Source organism: Aedes albopictus, chromosome 2, assembly GCF_035046485.1.
Source record: "Aedes albopictus strain Foshan chromosome 2, AalbF5, whole genome shotgun sequence".
In the NCBI taxonomy this organism is placed as follows: Eukaryota; Metazoa; Arthropoda; class Insecta; order Diptera; family Culicidae; genus Aedes; species Aedes albopictus.
In genome coordinates, this window is record NC_085137.1 from 50,378,149 (window position 1) to 50,395,615 (window position 17,467).

General features: G+C 36.4%; 1 protein-coding gene across 2 annotated transcripts in view; it reads left to right on the top strand.

Annotated features, from left to right (window-relative positions):
• The window catches only part of LOC115265578 (uncharacterized), a 115,931-nt gene that overhangs the window by 79,925 nt on the left and 18,539 nt on the right, over positions 1-17,467 (top strand). For both annotated transcript variants that reach the window (XM_062849679.1, XM_062849680.1), the window contains exon 3: positions 8,840-8,920. In XM_062849679.1, the coding sequence (XP_062705663.1) occupies positions 8,840-8,920 (81 nt within the window). The remainder of the gene's footprint in view (positions 1-8,839; positions 8,921-17,467) is intronic.

Genomic DNA, 17,467 nt, shown 5'->3' on the forward strand with positions numbered 1-17,467 from the left:
GCATTTTCCAAAGAAAGTAAAATTATTTCTTATAGAAATATGTATCCGTTGCATAGACTTCAACCAAGCGATTCAATATTAGTTTCTACCAGAGATTCAAATGAATGTATGTATGGCTTTTAGCCTTGATTTCAAAAGAAATTTATTTGGAGAATCTAACAATATCTCAATCGAAAATTTCCAGGTATTTGACCCTTATGCTCCTAAGTATTAGTTTTTGCCCAGGAATTTATGGAACTCCTCTAGGTATATATCCCACGCTGCTGGGTGATTAGGCCGAATGTCCATTAGGCCAAATGGCCACTAGCCCGAATGGTCATCAGCAGGGAATGAAATTATCGATCAGGATCGCGATTATAAAAAACTTTCTAACAAGCATCGCCTAAAAATGGATTATCATCACTCATCAGCAATGAACAGTTGACTAATTTGCTTTCTGTTTTGTGTTCGCCTTCCCGTGTTGCCTTCGTCGCCGACTGTAGCTTTTATGTATCAAATTTCATCTCTCTCGAGAGCAGCTTGTGTGGTCGCGTGGTTATGGTGCGCGGTAAGACACGTTTTTGCAGAGGGTCTAGATTCGAATCCCGTTGGTGGCAAATTTTTGATATTTGGCATCTGCCAACTATCTCGATAATTTTGCAGGCGATAAAATTGGAAGGTAAAAATGAAAAAAGCGATTTCCAGTTTTCGGCTATTTTTGATCGTGGACAACAGCAACGGCTGATAAACGTTTCTCACAGGAAAAGTAATAAGATATGATCGATTGCTCGAAAAATGCCGTTTTTCACCTCAATTTGCTGATAATTTCATTCCCTGGTCATCAGAACGAATTGAAATTCAATAGTTACGAAAATAGAAACGGTTCGGTTTTTTAACCTGTTTTAAGAATTATTGCCAATAACTATTTCATCAATGAAACAAGAAAGAATAGCCTATGTTTAAAAGAAGGATAAATTTATGATTTTCATATCAGCAATTTCAACGCCAAAAACTATTTTGGCAATAATATGTACTATAAAGAACAGCCTATGTTTAAAAGAAGGAAAAAAATCATGGGTAAAATAACAGTAGATTCAACATCAATAACACTAGTTTACAAAATTAAACGAAAGTCGTGAACTTCTATCAACGACCAAAATTTTTGAAGCATATTTTAGCGCTGATTTCGAAACCGTGCTTTAAAAAAATTAAAGTAGAACAGTTTTTGAGTTTTTGTTCAATATCGAGTTTTACAACTTTTTAAAATATTGAATTTAATCAAATTCAAATATCTTGCGTTTTGATTAACCAAATTTAAATCTTTTTTCATAAATTAAAAGCTGAATATAATACCATTCGATAATCTGAATGCAGGTTTTGCGTCAGATTGATGAAATTCAAGATATTGGCGAGATTTGGGGACGATCTCCTTAAATTTTAGCAAAATTTCCAAAAAATATATGAAGAAATGTATATTTTCCAATAAGAAAAAAAAACAATTCAAAAAATCTTTCTCAACGTTTATTTGACATATCATATGTAGGCGAGTTGCAGTAAAAAAATCAGCTGAATCGGAGCATTGATTACGGAGAATGAGATGTGTGAAATGAGCGACTTTGCTTAAAAATAGAACAAAAATCAATTTCAAATCATCAACCTTGTATGGAAAGTCGAAAAAATTTCCGCTCTACTGTATTTTTTTTCCTTCGCGTTTTCGAACTCAGGGCATGATTCTACACCAAAAGGATCATCAGCTTACCGAGTTCAAAAATGCTGTAAACTAGTGTAATCATTGAATACTGTTTTAATGGAGATAAGGAAAAATATACTTTTATATAAATATAAAAGAGTAATCTATGCTAAAAAAAAAGGGAAACCGTCATTTTTGAATATCGATAAGTTTTACGTATTCAGCATGACCCTGGTGATGGGTTCAATTCCCGGACGGTCCAAGAACTTTTCGTAATTAGTAATTTTCTTGACTTTTTTTTATTCCTTGTTGGGTATATAAGTCACTGCGACTAGTTACTTGATCTATTGTGACAATTTCCTTTATTTCCTTGGACATGAGTATCTTCGTGCCTGTCACGCTATATACAATACAGATGCAAAATGGTCACTGGCAAAGGAAGCTGTTAATGTGATCATAGAACACTAAGCTAAGCAGCAGGCTTTGTCACAGTGGGGGCGTAACGGCAAGAAAAAGACCCCACGGCCGTTCGGCCTAGTGACCATTCGGCCGAATGGCCTGACACCTTAGCTCTTGGTAAGATCTAACCAATAGTTTTGAACTATTTGATTGATCTTCAAATATCAAATTTTGCAATTAGTTAGATGGTCCAAGAATATTTTTTTTTCTGATGAAAGTTGTAAAATTGTTAATTGGCATTGGAATTGTTTTGTTTCTAGTTAATATTTATTTGTATTCATTCTGTTTGAAATTTAAATTGTATCCTGATACAAATCATCAATTAAATTAACACACCCTACATGGACGATTACCTGGACAGCTTCCAGGCGCTCCAGAAAGCTGTAGAAATAGTGAATGAGTGAACTCCTCGTTTATTCAAGGGGAGGAGCCAAGCTTCGCTATTTCCTGTTTAATTCCAGAGAAGGTCTACTCGATTTTGGAGAAGTATTCGAAGATAAAACAAAGAAACTGACCCCAGATAGAACTGAAAACACGGAATTGGATTTGTCGATGAAATGCATGCCAGTCTGAACTGCTTTCCCGAGCAAATTCTGACAGCAAATTGAAAACAAATTTTGATCTTGTACCGACTTTTCAAACCCTCTAAGCAGAATACCCTCTTCGAATGAGTGTAATCAGTTTCGTACCATTTAATTCCGCCCTATGTTGCTTATCCTTTGACAGATACGCGTATTTCGACTACCACTTGTAATCTTCCTCAGTGTCAGTTATCCACTCGATTTTGATGTTGTGATATTGCAAATTATGACAACTCAGGTTGTTTTCATTTTGGCCGTTTTAACGGTAAAACATCAAAAATGAGAGCAGAAAAATGTTCCCGGAACAGCAAGCTGAAATCAATTCCTGCTATCAGTGATAGCAAATTGATAACTATTGTTGTTATCAGTGCGAAAAAATGGAAAAACTGGTAAATGTGGTGGTTTTTCGATTGATATGAAATCCTAAATGCCATAAGATAATTACACTAATGGTAAATCCTTAGAGTTATTATACAAGGTAGCCTAGGAGATTAGAAATAACTTAAATATTAATAAATAATTAATAACTTTTTATAATAGTTGTCACTTCAAACTATTATAAAAAACAAGTTCTAAATTTGAAATCAAATTTAGCCAAGACAAACTGATATCAAAACGTGATATCAATTTGACGCTGAATACAAATCGAGTTTTCAATTTGCTATCATTTTGTTGTTAGACTCTGCTCGGGTTATGTGCCCCGTCTACCTTCGTGAAGATTTGCTATGCAACCTCAACAACAAGTTCTCACGAAGCGAAAAATACTTCGGGTTGTTATGAGCCTGTCAGACCAACTGGGCGTGGTCTCCTTCTTCTTCAGCGACACTTTTAAATTTTCACTCCTTCGTTTAAAATTTATTATCCTTATAGAAATCAAATCACAACGTGGACGATTGGTGGTAATAAATAATGACTATCGTATCTAAAAATTTCCATTGAGAAGATCTTCAGGAAAATTAAAATGAAAAACGAATATCTTATAAATAAATACCAAATAACCCGAGCAGGAATGAATAACTGACACATAACTGAAGCATACCAAAGTCAGGTATCATACCAAGACAAGGTATTGGTTGGTTATCCAAGAATTGAAAATAACTTATTTTGGTATTTCATAGGTATTAATTTAATACCTCAACGAGTTATTGGTCTGGTGTTGAGGACTGCTTAAGGTATTATTCAATTATGGAAAAATCGCTATTTGTATGGAAAAATCGCCGATTATTATTTAGGTATTGTCATACCTGATGTCATTATTCACGCGTTATGCATAGAATACACACCAGTTATTATTTCAGGTATTTTACCTCTTATGCAGGGCTTCTTAATACCTTATTCAGGTTGTATGAATTTCCCAATATCATGAGCTCACGCCTAACCATTTTCTGTTGAGCAACTGCAGTGGCCTAAATAATCTACCATACGATCCCATGCTACAGCGAGGAGTTCTACAGATTAGCCCTAACTGACTCAATAGATTAGAGGCGAGTTCTGGCGTTGGTACTTTTTAAGCAATACGCACCTATCATCACTCGCCGGACCAAATGGTTTGCGTATACATGGGACCTGAAAGTTCGCAATCTGGTTCCAATTTTTGGAGAAACAAGGCAGGTCATCAGTGAGAGCTAGACCGTAGTCGATCACGATGGTGGCTCCAAAGAGGAACCTTAGCACGTCATCGAGGTTCACGGCCGGGGAAATGTTGTGATACGCCTCCACACCACACGATATATGTATGCCATATAGCTCGAGAAACAATAGCAACGGTCCTGAAAACCCGAATGTAACCAAATAAGACAGGGAATACACAGCAAATAAATGTGTAATCTCAATGTGCGCAATTTCTGGCGATGTATCCATTTTCGGAAGTAAATTAACTCAGTTACATCGTTTTCCAACAACACAGCGTTACAAAAATTAGCTTTTGGTTTGTCTCAAAAGCTAACTTATGTGTCTCTGACAGATTTTGGGCCGCTGAATCCGAATCCGCTCAGATTTGCTACAGCATGTCACAATTTTGAGCTATACCTCAATTTATAGGGCAAAATATGCGATTTTGGGCTTTTTTGACTGCAAGCCATTAAGGCGAAACTGGAGGCATTTCCTCATTATTTTGGTTTTTGATTTTTCATAAAATAACGAAGCAATATTTTCAAAATCGGTTTTCGTGCACGTGTAGAGTATGGATCAAGGTATCTACTGATTTTTTTCCAGGTGGTAAATGTTTTTCGTTTTTGCAAAAACCATTTTTTGTGAAATTTTGTTTAAAAATAGTTTCTGCAAAAACTAAAACATTTTCCATCTGAAAAAAAAATTCAGGAGATACCTTGAACCATACTCTACATGTGCACGAAAACCGATTTTGAAAATATTGCTTCGTTATTTTATAAAAAATCAAAAACCAAAAAGTGAGGAAATGGATCCAGTTTCGTCTTAAGCTTAGTTTCATCACTGGGGTCATATTAACCCCTCCGGCTCAAAAGGGTTAAATCTATGATCTTACTTCTGGTTATAACCAGAAGGCCGGCTCCAGAGGCACGTTATCCTCCATTTGGGACATTTGTCCCGAACAAAGTCCAACATCAAAATTACAGCAAATCGAAAACATGATTTGTATTCAGCAACAAATTGATAGGGTATATGGATCATTCCTTGGCCTAATTTGCAAACCGCCTTGACAATTGTGACCATAACTCATGAATTAATAGCACTAGAAATAATATGTTGACCCTATTACGCACTCTAGGCAATGCATGTTTCACCAATTGGAAGTAAACGAACGTAAATATTCAAGAATTTACTTAACTAAGTTGAAAAGATTGGATGTGATGGTATGCAACGTTGGTCTATGGTACATAAATTGGCCTATTAGTGGATACAACGTTGGCCTATTGCTTTCCATGCACTAGAACCACTTATTATCTCATTTTTTCAATATTTCTGCTGAGGTATTATCTCTGTTTGTTCACCAATCATACTTTCAAATTACATTTTCCGAGACAAATTTTCAAAAAACTATAAATAAATCACTTAAACTAAAGTTCTTTCTTTTTTAGTCACGAAAACAATGCAACCCGATTATTGTGTTATATTTTTACAGTCACCGCACACAAAATCTATCTTTCTGTTTGTTCTTTCTGGTTCTTACGCAAGCAATGTTGTTGGCGTCACTTTATCGGTGTTTTTGACGTCACTTTACTGATGGGCCAAGATTTGGGTACATAGTGAAAAAAATGTCCTCAATATTCGGCCCACATGTAATTTGTAAAATAGTTTTTATTCGTTAAAAAACAAACATACAAATTTAAAATAGCATCTTTGACCGTCGCACCAAATGTTCAGTTATTGAAAAGGCAATTCGAAATATTCCAGAATCATGCCATTTATGATCATGTGTATAGACTACCCACTAAGCCGAAGAATCATGGCGTCTACAAAAGCTAAACAAAGTGACATTTTCATACAATTTTAATACTCCAAAGTGCTAAAATTGAAACGAAATGTTACAGGTGTTTGGCGCAAAGCTTTTCCGATATCCAGTTCGGCGTGTTTGTTTGAGTTTTTGGTTAACGTTAAGATAGGCCGAACGAGGGGACTATGCCAACGAAGCATCCCGATACCCTATCACATTTTGATATCAGTTTATAAAGCCTGTATCCGCAATAATCGGGACACAGAAGTACGTCAGTAGCTCTGTAATGAATCGATAAAATTGGCCAAATAATTAACTGAGAACTCTTTGGGTGTTGATTATTATTTGTGCCAAATTTCATAAAAATTGATGTATTACTTTCAATTGTGGATGAAAAACAAACAGACGTGGCACAGAGAAACAGACGTCACACTCTCATTGCTTCTCATCGGTCACCTTTTTAACGGTTGATTCAAATATTCAGTAGTAGGTCGATTGACCACTCGCGGCGCTGATATCGATTTTGCTTCTGTTTGACGTTTGCTCACTACCGCCATCTAGTGGCGGCCCGGCCAAACACAGTACGCTTAGCATTGAGCGCTTATGTTTTCGTGACGATGTTTTTTAATGAAATTTGTTCCAAGTGTTACGTCTGTTTCTCTGTGGACGTGGTTTTAAGCATTTTGTACAATCATGATCAATTTTCATTCGCATACTAGATGGTTCTTTTACGCTACAATTCAAAGTTATGTGATGATAATTATGAAATTTCGTTAGCAGTTATGATACTAATAGAGACACTTTCTTGCAAAATTTCATCAACTTTGATCAAATGGTTTGAAAGCTATTCATAACTTTTGAATTTCTTTGCCAATTTTTATGAAATTTTCACAAAAGCTTGTTTATTATGTGTATACTATGCCTGCATAATTTGGTGATTATTGGTAAAGTACTTTCAATAGTACAATCGAAACAATAAGGGGTGCTGACTAACTGCTGTCTGAGGGGCTAAAATCACGTTCAGTCCCAATACATGTTTCGACTATAAAATTGTTGATAGTGTATCGATTTTTTCGAAATTTTGACTATGCAACAAATATAGATTGAGAGGTTCGTGTTCAAAATTTCAGCAATTTCCTTTGCCAAATTCAAAAGTTACAGCACTGACAAGCAAAACTGGGGTCTGTACAAAATTCAATGGCGCACATTCTACTCTTTCGTTGCTACAACAAAAAGTACTGCACCGATTCACATGAAATTTTGTAGGTGAAATGAACACATCTTAAGATGTTATTAGACAAAATTTGAGCAATTTCAATGTATCTATTGCAGAGTTGCAGCTGTATTTCTGTGTCCCGATTATTGCGGATACAGGCTTTATTTACTTAATTTGATTTCAAATTTTGATTTCGGTTTGCTGTCATTTTAAATCATTGTAAATATTTAGTATTAGAATAGTTTTAAATCTTTTAGTAAACTATGTAAAGTAATTCTAGGGATATATCATTAATGCAATTATATATTATTGCACTTATGATATGATATCAACCAAATAATTCTATATTGAAAGATTTTTTATTTTTCTTGCGCTGATAAAAAAAACAGTTATCAATTTGCTATCATCGATAGCAGGAATTGTTTTCAACTTGCTGTCACAGGAACATTTTTCTGCCTCATTTTTGATGTTTTAACCGTTAAAACGACCAAAACGACATCAACCTGAGTTATCAAAATTTGCAATATCACAACATCAAAATTAGTTTTCAATTTGCTATCAAACTTTGCTCGGGGTGCCACCCAATACACCCAATACTAACTGGTTTATATCCTCCAATAAACCTTAGAAATGTAAAATCTTATTTGTAGAGAAATAATGAAGCGACCCCTCTACTTTTGAAGACCACAAATCTGAAGTACAAAATGACGGTTTGCGCTGGGGCTACACCTGCTTTTCAGCTTAGGGTTCTACGAGAACTTCCACAGTTATTACCTGAGAACATCCTCTGATAATGGACATTTTGCATACATACTTGGTAGGCACGAAAATACTGTATGCCCGAGTAAGTCAATGAAACTACCATTATGTACTAAAAGTTTCATGGACCGATTGGGAACTAAACCTACAGCATGCTGAATACCCTTGAACTTACCGCATAGGATTGTGTAATCCAAACAAAAGCAACATTCTATATGTCTTTCATGATAAAGTTCTTTCAATTCAGGAAGTAGAATTTACCAAATTCAATATCCTAGCAAAAGCAATGCATAACAAGCATAATTTGTCCTTTTGTCACACTACAAATGACAAGCATTGGAATTGTTCAATACAAACCATGAAAGAAAATTATCCTCAGAGCAATAATTGGACTTTGATCTTCAAATTGTTTGCACCTATATGTAAATGTATACATCAGCCTTCCGAGGTTTTCCGCCTTTCGCTAGATGACCATAATTTATAATTGATTGAAATCAAACGCTTCCATTCTACCCGCTGAGAGATTTTTCAGGCGGAAGAAAAAGTTTTTCGGAAGCATTTCGAATACATTGAACTTGAACACAAGCTAAGCAATTATTGTGAACACCTTGGGGTATAAAAATATCTGTTTCGGTTCGTCCTAATTTTAACAATTCTAGTACTGTATTGGATTCAGACAATCGATCTAGGTATGAACCAATGTAAGCAATACTCATATATATTTCTTATTATTCTTATTACAGATGCAACTGCACTTATCATACCTGAAGAGCTGCCTTCCATTCTCTCTCTAGTCTACTCTAATATTCCACCAATCAAAAAAGGTAAGACTCTGTATTTCTCAGCAATAAAAAAAAAATTCTTAATCGTAGCTCCTTTGTAATTTAAACTAGCTGCTGTAATCCAACTGCAATTGGAAATAGATCACCGTTACAACCGATCTTGCATCGATCGATCGTTCACCAACAATCCATTCATCGAACTACCGTGCACCTACCTACCTATTACGTAAAGCAAATTAATCGATCATAATCGTTTACCTATCGCCGCCGTAAAACTGTGCCAGCGCCGTAATTAGCCTATAATCTAATTGCGTTCAATATTTACATCTGAGCATTTTTTGTTGTTCCCTGTGCACAGTAGTGCGGGCACACCTCGGAAAATAAAAAAGATTGAACTTCATGAACGGTGGATCCATCTCGGTTATGGGGTACAAAAGGTGAAGTGAGTTTAACTCTGGCGGGCATTGAAAAGTTTTGATGTCAGTTTAAAAACTGGGAGAATGAATATCATAAATCGACAATAATTTAGCATTGTTAATTCATCTCTCAGGTCAACGGAATGGTATCTTCTGATAATACAGAAAAGTAACAACAATGAATTTAGAGAAACTGAATTGCAGGCTATCTAAAGTATTAATATAACATTTTTTCAAAATGGCATTACAATAAAAAATCAACACAAAAAAAAGGGATTGCAGAAATTTTACATTACAAAGAACACCTGCCTTAGCACTCATACATGGTTTATAGGGACGAATGACTATTAGGTTAATATCCCTCCTCAAAAACAAATACAAATCAGGCCAAACATATCTAATGGTCCTATCTGCAGAAGAGAGTCTCTCTTTGGTTTCCCTCTCTTTCATTAATATCTCAGCTGTTTATTTGAATTATGATTGTCTCCTTGCATAGAACGATGGTCAAAACAATCGTCTTTTGATTTGTACTGCAAAAGTAGTTGAAAAGTGTACCATTACATTGCAATAATTGAAAGAGAAAGACTTTCTTCACTTAGGGCCGATTTCTTCACCTCGGCTTAACCGGTAAGCCAGGCTTACCCATATAGTTAAACCTGGTTTAACGTTTAAGCCAGGGTGAAGAAATCGCCCCTTAGTGAACAAAGAGAGCCTCTCAAATGCAGATAGGACCTATTGAAATGTTTGGCCTGAAATACGCTATGCTTCATGAATTTACCAAAAAGAATGAAACAAATGCAAAATAGACTGAGAAATTTATCAATAACGAAACATTATTCAACAAATAGTGTTATATCTACAAAAAAAAACAATATTAATAGCAACGTAAAACACATGTCTCGCAAATAAGTAAATTAAATTTATCACTCGATCAATTACGAAAGAATTTTCATGACCACTATGTGGATTACTCATTTTTATTTTCTGCTGCTTCTCTCATGGAGACAAACTTGATTGATTACTGATGGAAACCGAAAGTGCGCGCCGTCTTCGCGTTCCCAAATGGAGTTCAGCTTTGAAGTCGAGTCGAATAAGGAAAAAAAGCCAAACTGGCAAATGTTTACGTTCGCTCCTCAATTCAATTCAATTGGTTCATCAGCATCAAACAAACGAGATCATTGGTGCGATGCGGTGCAATGTGCCGCGCAGCAAGCAATTTGGGACAAGTTGACTATAGGTGGTAAAGTGGCATTCAGCAGAGATTGAATCAATTTTCAATTGCGTGACAAATACGAACACAATGGCACCCGGCGATAGTTTTTGTTTTTGCAAATGTGAAGTTAATAGTGAAGATCAGTAGAAATAACAATGAAATTGAATTTGCAACAGTCAAAATAACAAGAAAAACATAGTTCATCATACATACACATATTCTTGTTCTAATTACATATATGCAAAAATACTATAGGAGTTTTGCAAGAATTTTCGACAGGAGTTCCTCCCGAGATTTCTTCCAAGTTTTCCCTGTAATAACTTCAGAGCCAGGCTGTTTCTCGTAGGTGTGTTGGATTTCTTGAAGTGATCTACCTTAGATTTGTTTTACCTTCTGCAATATTACCAAATTCTTCCCGGAATCTTTACCGGAAATTATCCAGAGATAGGTACCCGAATAAAAAAATACAGTAGAAAAACCGAACGTTGTATTGTAACAGTACTATTTAGAACCATATTTTTACAATAAACACCACTGTAAAAATAAAAATACAAAAACAATAAGATGTAATGTAGACACCATACCGTGAATTGTAAAGAAGATGTTTACAATATATTATACAGGTTGTTAAGTATCGTAACAATATAAAAAAATATTTTTCTCCATATATATTTTTTTGCAAAACCATATATTTCATTGTTAATGAATTGTTCAAAATACTGATACGTGGGTTTAAATATACCGTTCATGGTATAATACATGAATGGTTTCAAACAATAAAATGTACCGTAAATAAATTGTTTTTAATTGTAATTTCACTACTGGTTATACATTTAATCAAATGGTTCTCTTTTGTTATGTTGTATTGTTTTACATTACATAAACCATATATTGTTATATTATCTTGTCATTTTCCTCCTATCAATGGCACCTTAGGCATACTAGGTTTATTAGAATGCGCTTTGGGAATTCTCCAGAACGTTTTGGATAACCCTTCATATATAGGATCGCCCACGTCTAAGTCTGAGTAGTCTCTGACTGCATTAACAGTTGAAGCTTAGGATCCCATGCCCCACCAGCCAGATAACCGGGTTTTGCAAACTTTGTATTATTTGTGGCAACACTTTGAGCGGCATGATGGAACTATGCCGAGCGCGCTAAGTGTTATTAGACCACTCATGTAGTTGCATGAAGTGGGTGACGAGGTACTTAAGTATCATTACAGCGTGCTTAACCGTTATTGCAATATTGAGGCACCAGTTTGACTAAAGTTTGAAATACATAACAACTCATGAGAAAACTGTCAAGTCGATTCAAATATAAGTCAAGTTCGATTCAAATATAAGTTATGTTAAAAAGCGAACCCGCAGACGAACCTATATTAGAAGTAATTTCAGTGTTCAGTTCAGCCCATATGTTAAAGATGGCTCTACGTCAAAGATAAAGTTTGTCAATCGCATTTGATTCAATTGTGGTCGAAGGCAAGTTCACATGAGAGAAGAGGAGAAAACTCCCCTAAAGGCAAATACTGAAAGAATAGTGTTGTACTCATCCACTGATTTACGGTAATCTGACCTGCATCTTTCCGGGTTGGCCTACATTCGTATTTCTCTCATCACACTCTACACACCTAGCCCGCCATATCTCTTGGACCCCTGCTTGGACCTGTAGTTCTTAGGACATCTGGTTTACCACTGATTTAAACATGTTATTGACTTTAAATAGGCTCCTAAAGTCCTATCGGGATTCTTGTTTTAAACCACAATATATGGTTCAAGAGTACATATTTACTCATTTTTTGACGTTTTTATTAACCGTAGTTGAAAGTATATAATTTTTATTTTTTTAGCCTTTTGTCTCGTCCCTAGCTTATAACGCATACTTTGAGTGATTTTTTTCACCGTGTGTCAGATAGGAACATTTTTGAAATCCCAGTGCGAAAAATGTCGAGCTCAGTCACACAAGGTTGACCTCAAATGTCAAAGTAGAACAATTTACACCTAAACCTTATTTTACGTCCACTATTGGCTTAGCGAAATAAAATTCTACTGCCAAAATTACAATCAAAATAGACATTTTTATATTTTTGTACACTTCTCTTAATCACGGAGATGTTTTAAAAAATATAAAAATGTTGAGTATGCTCATTGTCTTGGCGGTAGAATTTTTTGTCGCTTAGCCAAGCATGGACGTAAAAAAAGGACGGGGTGTACCATTTTACTTATTTCGAATTTTCTCATTATTCCTTTGTTTTTCAAGTTCGAGTAAAGTACAATTCCGATTAGAATACCATGCTTGATCGTATTATTCAATATAAGCGAGATTTCGTCTTTAATTTTAGGACCCTATTGATGTTTCAACTTATTCACTGTCGTATCCGAAAACACCTCACACTCCCGTAACTGTTTGATACACAATTTCTCCTAATTTTCCACTTCCGAACCGAAAACACCATCCTGCACAGGATCCCGCACGCAATGTAAATAACATCTGTTCTTCACACATTTCTTCAATAGACTGACACGTTTCTTCACCGTATGCATTCCTGCTTCCCTTTTTTTCTTTTTTCGCCAACACACTTCCTTGTATCTTCATCTCGCTCAAACCCATTCATCTGTCCATCATTCAAAACCCATCCTTTCACTCATTCGAAACCATCATCATCACCACCGTCATTCAACACATCGCATCGGCCAGTCCTGCTTCGTTCAAAACAACATTGGGCGATGCGATACACTCATATCGACTGGTTCCAACAACTACACTGGAAACCATTAGTTATTAAATTGCTAACGAGAATGCACTTATTTTAATTATGTTTTAACTTGGTCGTCTATTACACTACATTCACTTTTTTCTCTTTCCTTTTCTTTGCATCAAAAAAGTCATGAACATCAACAAAATCTTAAACTGAATTAATAATTAAAAATTCACGGAAAAATAATGTTTCGGAAAAGTGAATGGTTGAAACGTAAGAAAAACAGTATGATATATTGTTACAAAAAATCCAATGTAAATGTATAGTATAGCGAACCATGTCATTACAATACACTTTATTGTAGCTGGTACACTGAATGGTTCAGGAATGGTTTTCACCAAACACCCTATGGTTAGTTTTTATCCGGGTACTCCTTTAGGCATTTGTTCAATAGGTACTCCCAAAGTTCTTGGAGCGATTTTTCTACGGATTTTCCCCAGAATGTATCCTGGAATAACTTGCAAAACTCCACATAAGAAATTCCTGGAGAAATCTTCGATGGTATTCTAGTGAAATATTGTGAGAAACTCCGTAAATTCTTATGGAAGAAATCTCGACAGGAACTTCAAAGAAAACTTGAGAAAAAATAAGACATCTCGAAAAAAGGTTTAAAAGTAATCCCGAGAAGAAAAGTTCAGGACATCCAAGAAGGAACTCCGAAAATCTCAGGGGATCCTGCACAGCAAAAAAATATGAAAGTTAAACAGCACGTAAATTGAAGATCAACTGAAGTTTGCGGCAGAAAAATGTAAATCACCAACATTTAACATCAGCCGAGCAGCCCGCTGTTGGTCAGACGGCTTGTTTACAGATATTAAAGCATATTCGCTTTAAATTTACATGCATCTGCTATAAATCATGCCAGCCACTCTCCGTCATCAACTAAACGAACGGCTGCTCGCAGCTGTGGCGGTTTCCTCGTTGTCTCTCTCAGTACTCTCTGCAGCAGCCGGAGCATGTCGGGAATGCGTGCATTATGGTAGAAGCAGTTTCACTTTGACTGTCGGCTTTTCAACAAGCTGAGATAGCCGAGAGAGCTCAGGCGTGCTACTCTCACCCCAAGGATCTGAGTTCGATTCTCGCTCGGAGCTCAATTTCTCTTTATATTTTCTAACAGATATCTGAAATGTAATTTCAAGGTCGCACAAAAATTTCCATCATATATGACGGGGTCCTTTTGTTACATTCGATCCGTCATAAATTTACAAGTTTTTTTCGAACTGTGTGAGAGCATCTAAGGGTGAAATATCGTGAGAAAACCAAGAGAAATAACGGAAAACTATCGGTAAAAATCTCGAGAACTTCAGGAGGAATTCAGCGAGAAACTTTGGAAGCATATCGAAAAACTTCTTGAAGAAATATCGGGAGGTACTCACGGAAATCCAGAAAAGAACTGTGGTAGAAATCCCAGAAAGAGCTCTCAGAAATCATGAAAGATTTTTTTAAAAAAATTGTTTTTTTTTAATTATAAACTTTTAAAATTCTTTATGGCTACGTCCCTACTGGGACTTGGCCAGCCTCGCTTCAACTTAGTGTTCTTGGAGCACTTCCACAGTTATTAATTGAAGGACTTTCTTTGCCTGCCATTGCATGAATTTGTATATTGTGAGGCAAGTACAATGATACACTATGCCCAGACAGTCGAGAAAATTTTCCCGACCAGAACGGGAATCGAACCAGCCGTCTCCGGATTGGCGATCCATAGCCTTAACCACTAGGCTAACTGGATACCCTACCTGATCAACCTTAGGCCTGTAATATCTTTTATCACCGGGCACTTAAAATTCTGCAAATTGTAATGACACGAATGACTGGTTGCAATGCAATAGCATAACCTCTCATATTATTCCACCGGACAGAGTGCATCGTGCGTGAAAACTGCATACGATTTCCGCATTATTTCTTATCTAATATTTTTCCTCTTCCCTGACGGCTAAACGGGACAACCCACTTGCATACATGCTTCGCACAACTAAGTATGTATGATGTCACACAAGATTGCGGACTACATCTTTCCGTCCTGCGCGCAGTTGTAACCGGAGCCATCAATTATCTCATCAATAGCTTCCTCCCTTCCTTTGGTGGTATGGTTAAAACCGGTCACCGCGATGAATGGTTTGCTGTTTGCTGATATTACGCTGCTATAATATCGGACGGACGACAAATATCACAAGCACGTATGAGTAGGGCAGAATGATGTATAATACGCATTTAATATGGTTTTCCGTTAATTTCTTAATTCTACTCACTTGTGAGTAATACTCACGCGAGAGTATGACGTCATTACTCACGCGTGAGTTACTCATTTTACTCAAGGTGAGTTTAGTGAGTAAGTTATTTTTGTTGGTTTGAAATGATGTTTTCGTTTGTTCTGTACTGCAATGGTGATTATTTATATACAAGGCACAGTTTTCGAGGAAAGGTGGATCTGCTCGAGAGCTTTGGCACCATAGGCTAAAAACTCTTATTGTTTACCTACGCATGCAAAGTAATAAATATGATCAATTAGGAAATAGTGGAGCGGACCTGGTGTGATGGTTAGAACACTTGACTATCACGCCGAGAGAACCTGGGATCGAATCCCACTCCCGACATACTCATAAAATATGAGTGGGTCCCGAGATGAACTAGCCTAGGGCTAAAAATCTCGTAAATACAGATAAAAAAAATAGGAAATCTCTATATTTCACCACACTTTGTTAATGGTATAACTTTTTTCGCATACGTCGGGTCACTTTACGGTATTTAATAAAGATATTTGGCATATATTTACCTACCTTCAAATTAAAAATGGTAGGGTCAATTATAGCATCTCCTAGGTCCAAACATTTAAAACTTTTCTTTTCTGCATACATTTGATCGTTTTTTCTTATATGGCTAGTTTCTATTACTGTGCAAAAAGATAGGGCATATAATGGACAAATAGTGGTTTCGCTTCAAAATTACTTGAGTAGGCAAGTAAGGAAAACAAGTTTTACACTGGTAACGCCTGCCTTGTAAATCTAAAAGAGCTGTAGTTTTTTCTGCGCGGAAAAATAGTCCGTTCTATTATTCCGTAAGGAAAAGTAACGTTTTTCCTCATACTAAATACTTGATCAGTTAGTAATTTAAAATTTACAAAAAATAGTAAATTTACTTGAGTACTCAACTTTCGAACATGAAACTTACACACTAAACGCATCCAGCAAAGCAAAAACCAGCAAAACGAATAGTTGATTTTTAAGCAATTTTTTGCTAGAATCTGGTACAACTTGGTGCCCTATCAGCACAAATTGCTGGATGTTTCATAAAAAAGTTTTTAGACTTGAAAGAATTGAAACAAAACTTTATTGGATCTTATGGGTGACAAAAGGAACAAATTGCCGGGGCCCGTAGCGTAGTGGCTACACGGTGCTACACGTTCACTTCATAAGTGGATGGTCATGGGTTCGATCCCAGCCCGGCACTTGCAATTTTTCGTCAGTTGCTCTTCCCCCCGAGAGCAGCTGGCACCTGACCCTCTTCAGAGCATATGCTCCAACGGACCCGGACACCTGGATATCGGCTAACGGCAACTCATAATGGACCCCCAATCGGACTGGAGAAGGAACAAGAGCCACACATCAACATCCTCGTGCTCATCATTCTACCATGATAGTGTAGAAAGTGAAAGCAGCGCAACGGAATCCAGTTCGATCTAGTGGAATTATAATAGAATACATTTAGGAGCTGTACAAAGTGTAAGTATAGCTTCCAATTGGAATCGCTCACGCAGTGCCCTAGAGGACAAAAGAGCTGTAAATTAGGTAAAGTGATTGAAGAATAAAAAAAGGAACAAATTCTGAAGGAATCCCATGAGCTTTTTCAAGTCTTAGTTTTTTTTTCATATAAAGTTGGACCACCCTAATTATATGAGCCTCGGACCTAAAAAGAAAAAAAAAACTGCCGAGCAAATTACTACCAGTAACATGGCCAGTAATCACACGCAGGTAACCAATAAGCAGCTAAAATGGCAATTCAGCACTATATGCGCCTTTGCAGCAGGTCTGTTGCTATCGAACTGTCAAATCCAATGTCAAATCGGCAACCAATCGAGCACACCATACGATTCCGTAAAATTACATTTTCTTAATTGCTATCTCTGCCAACCCCCTGAAGAAAGCGTTAGTTCTTGAAGCCGGCTCGAACGGGCTCGTTTACGAAATTTCAGCCTGCCTTTCAAT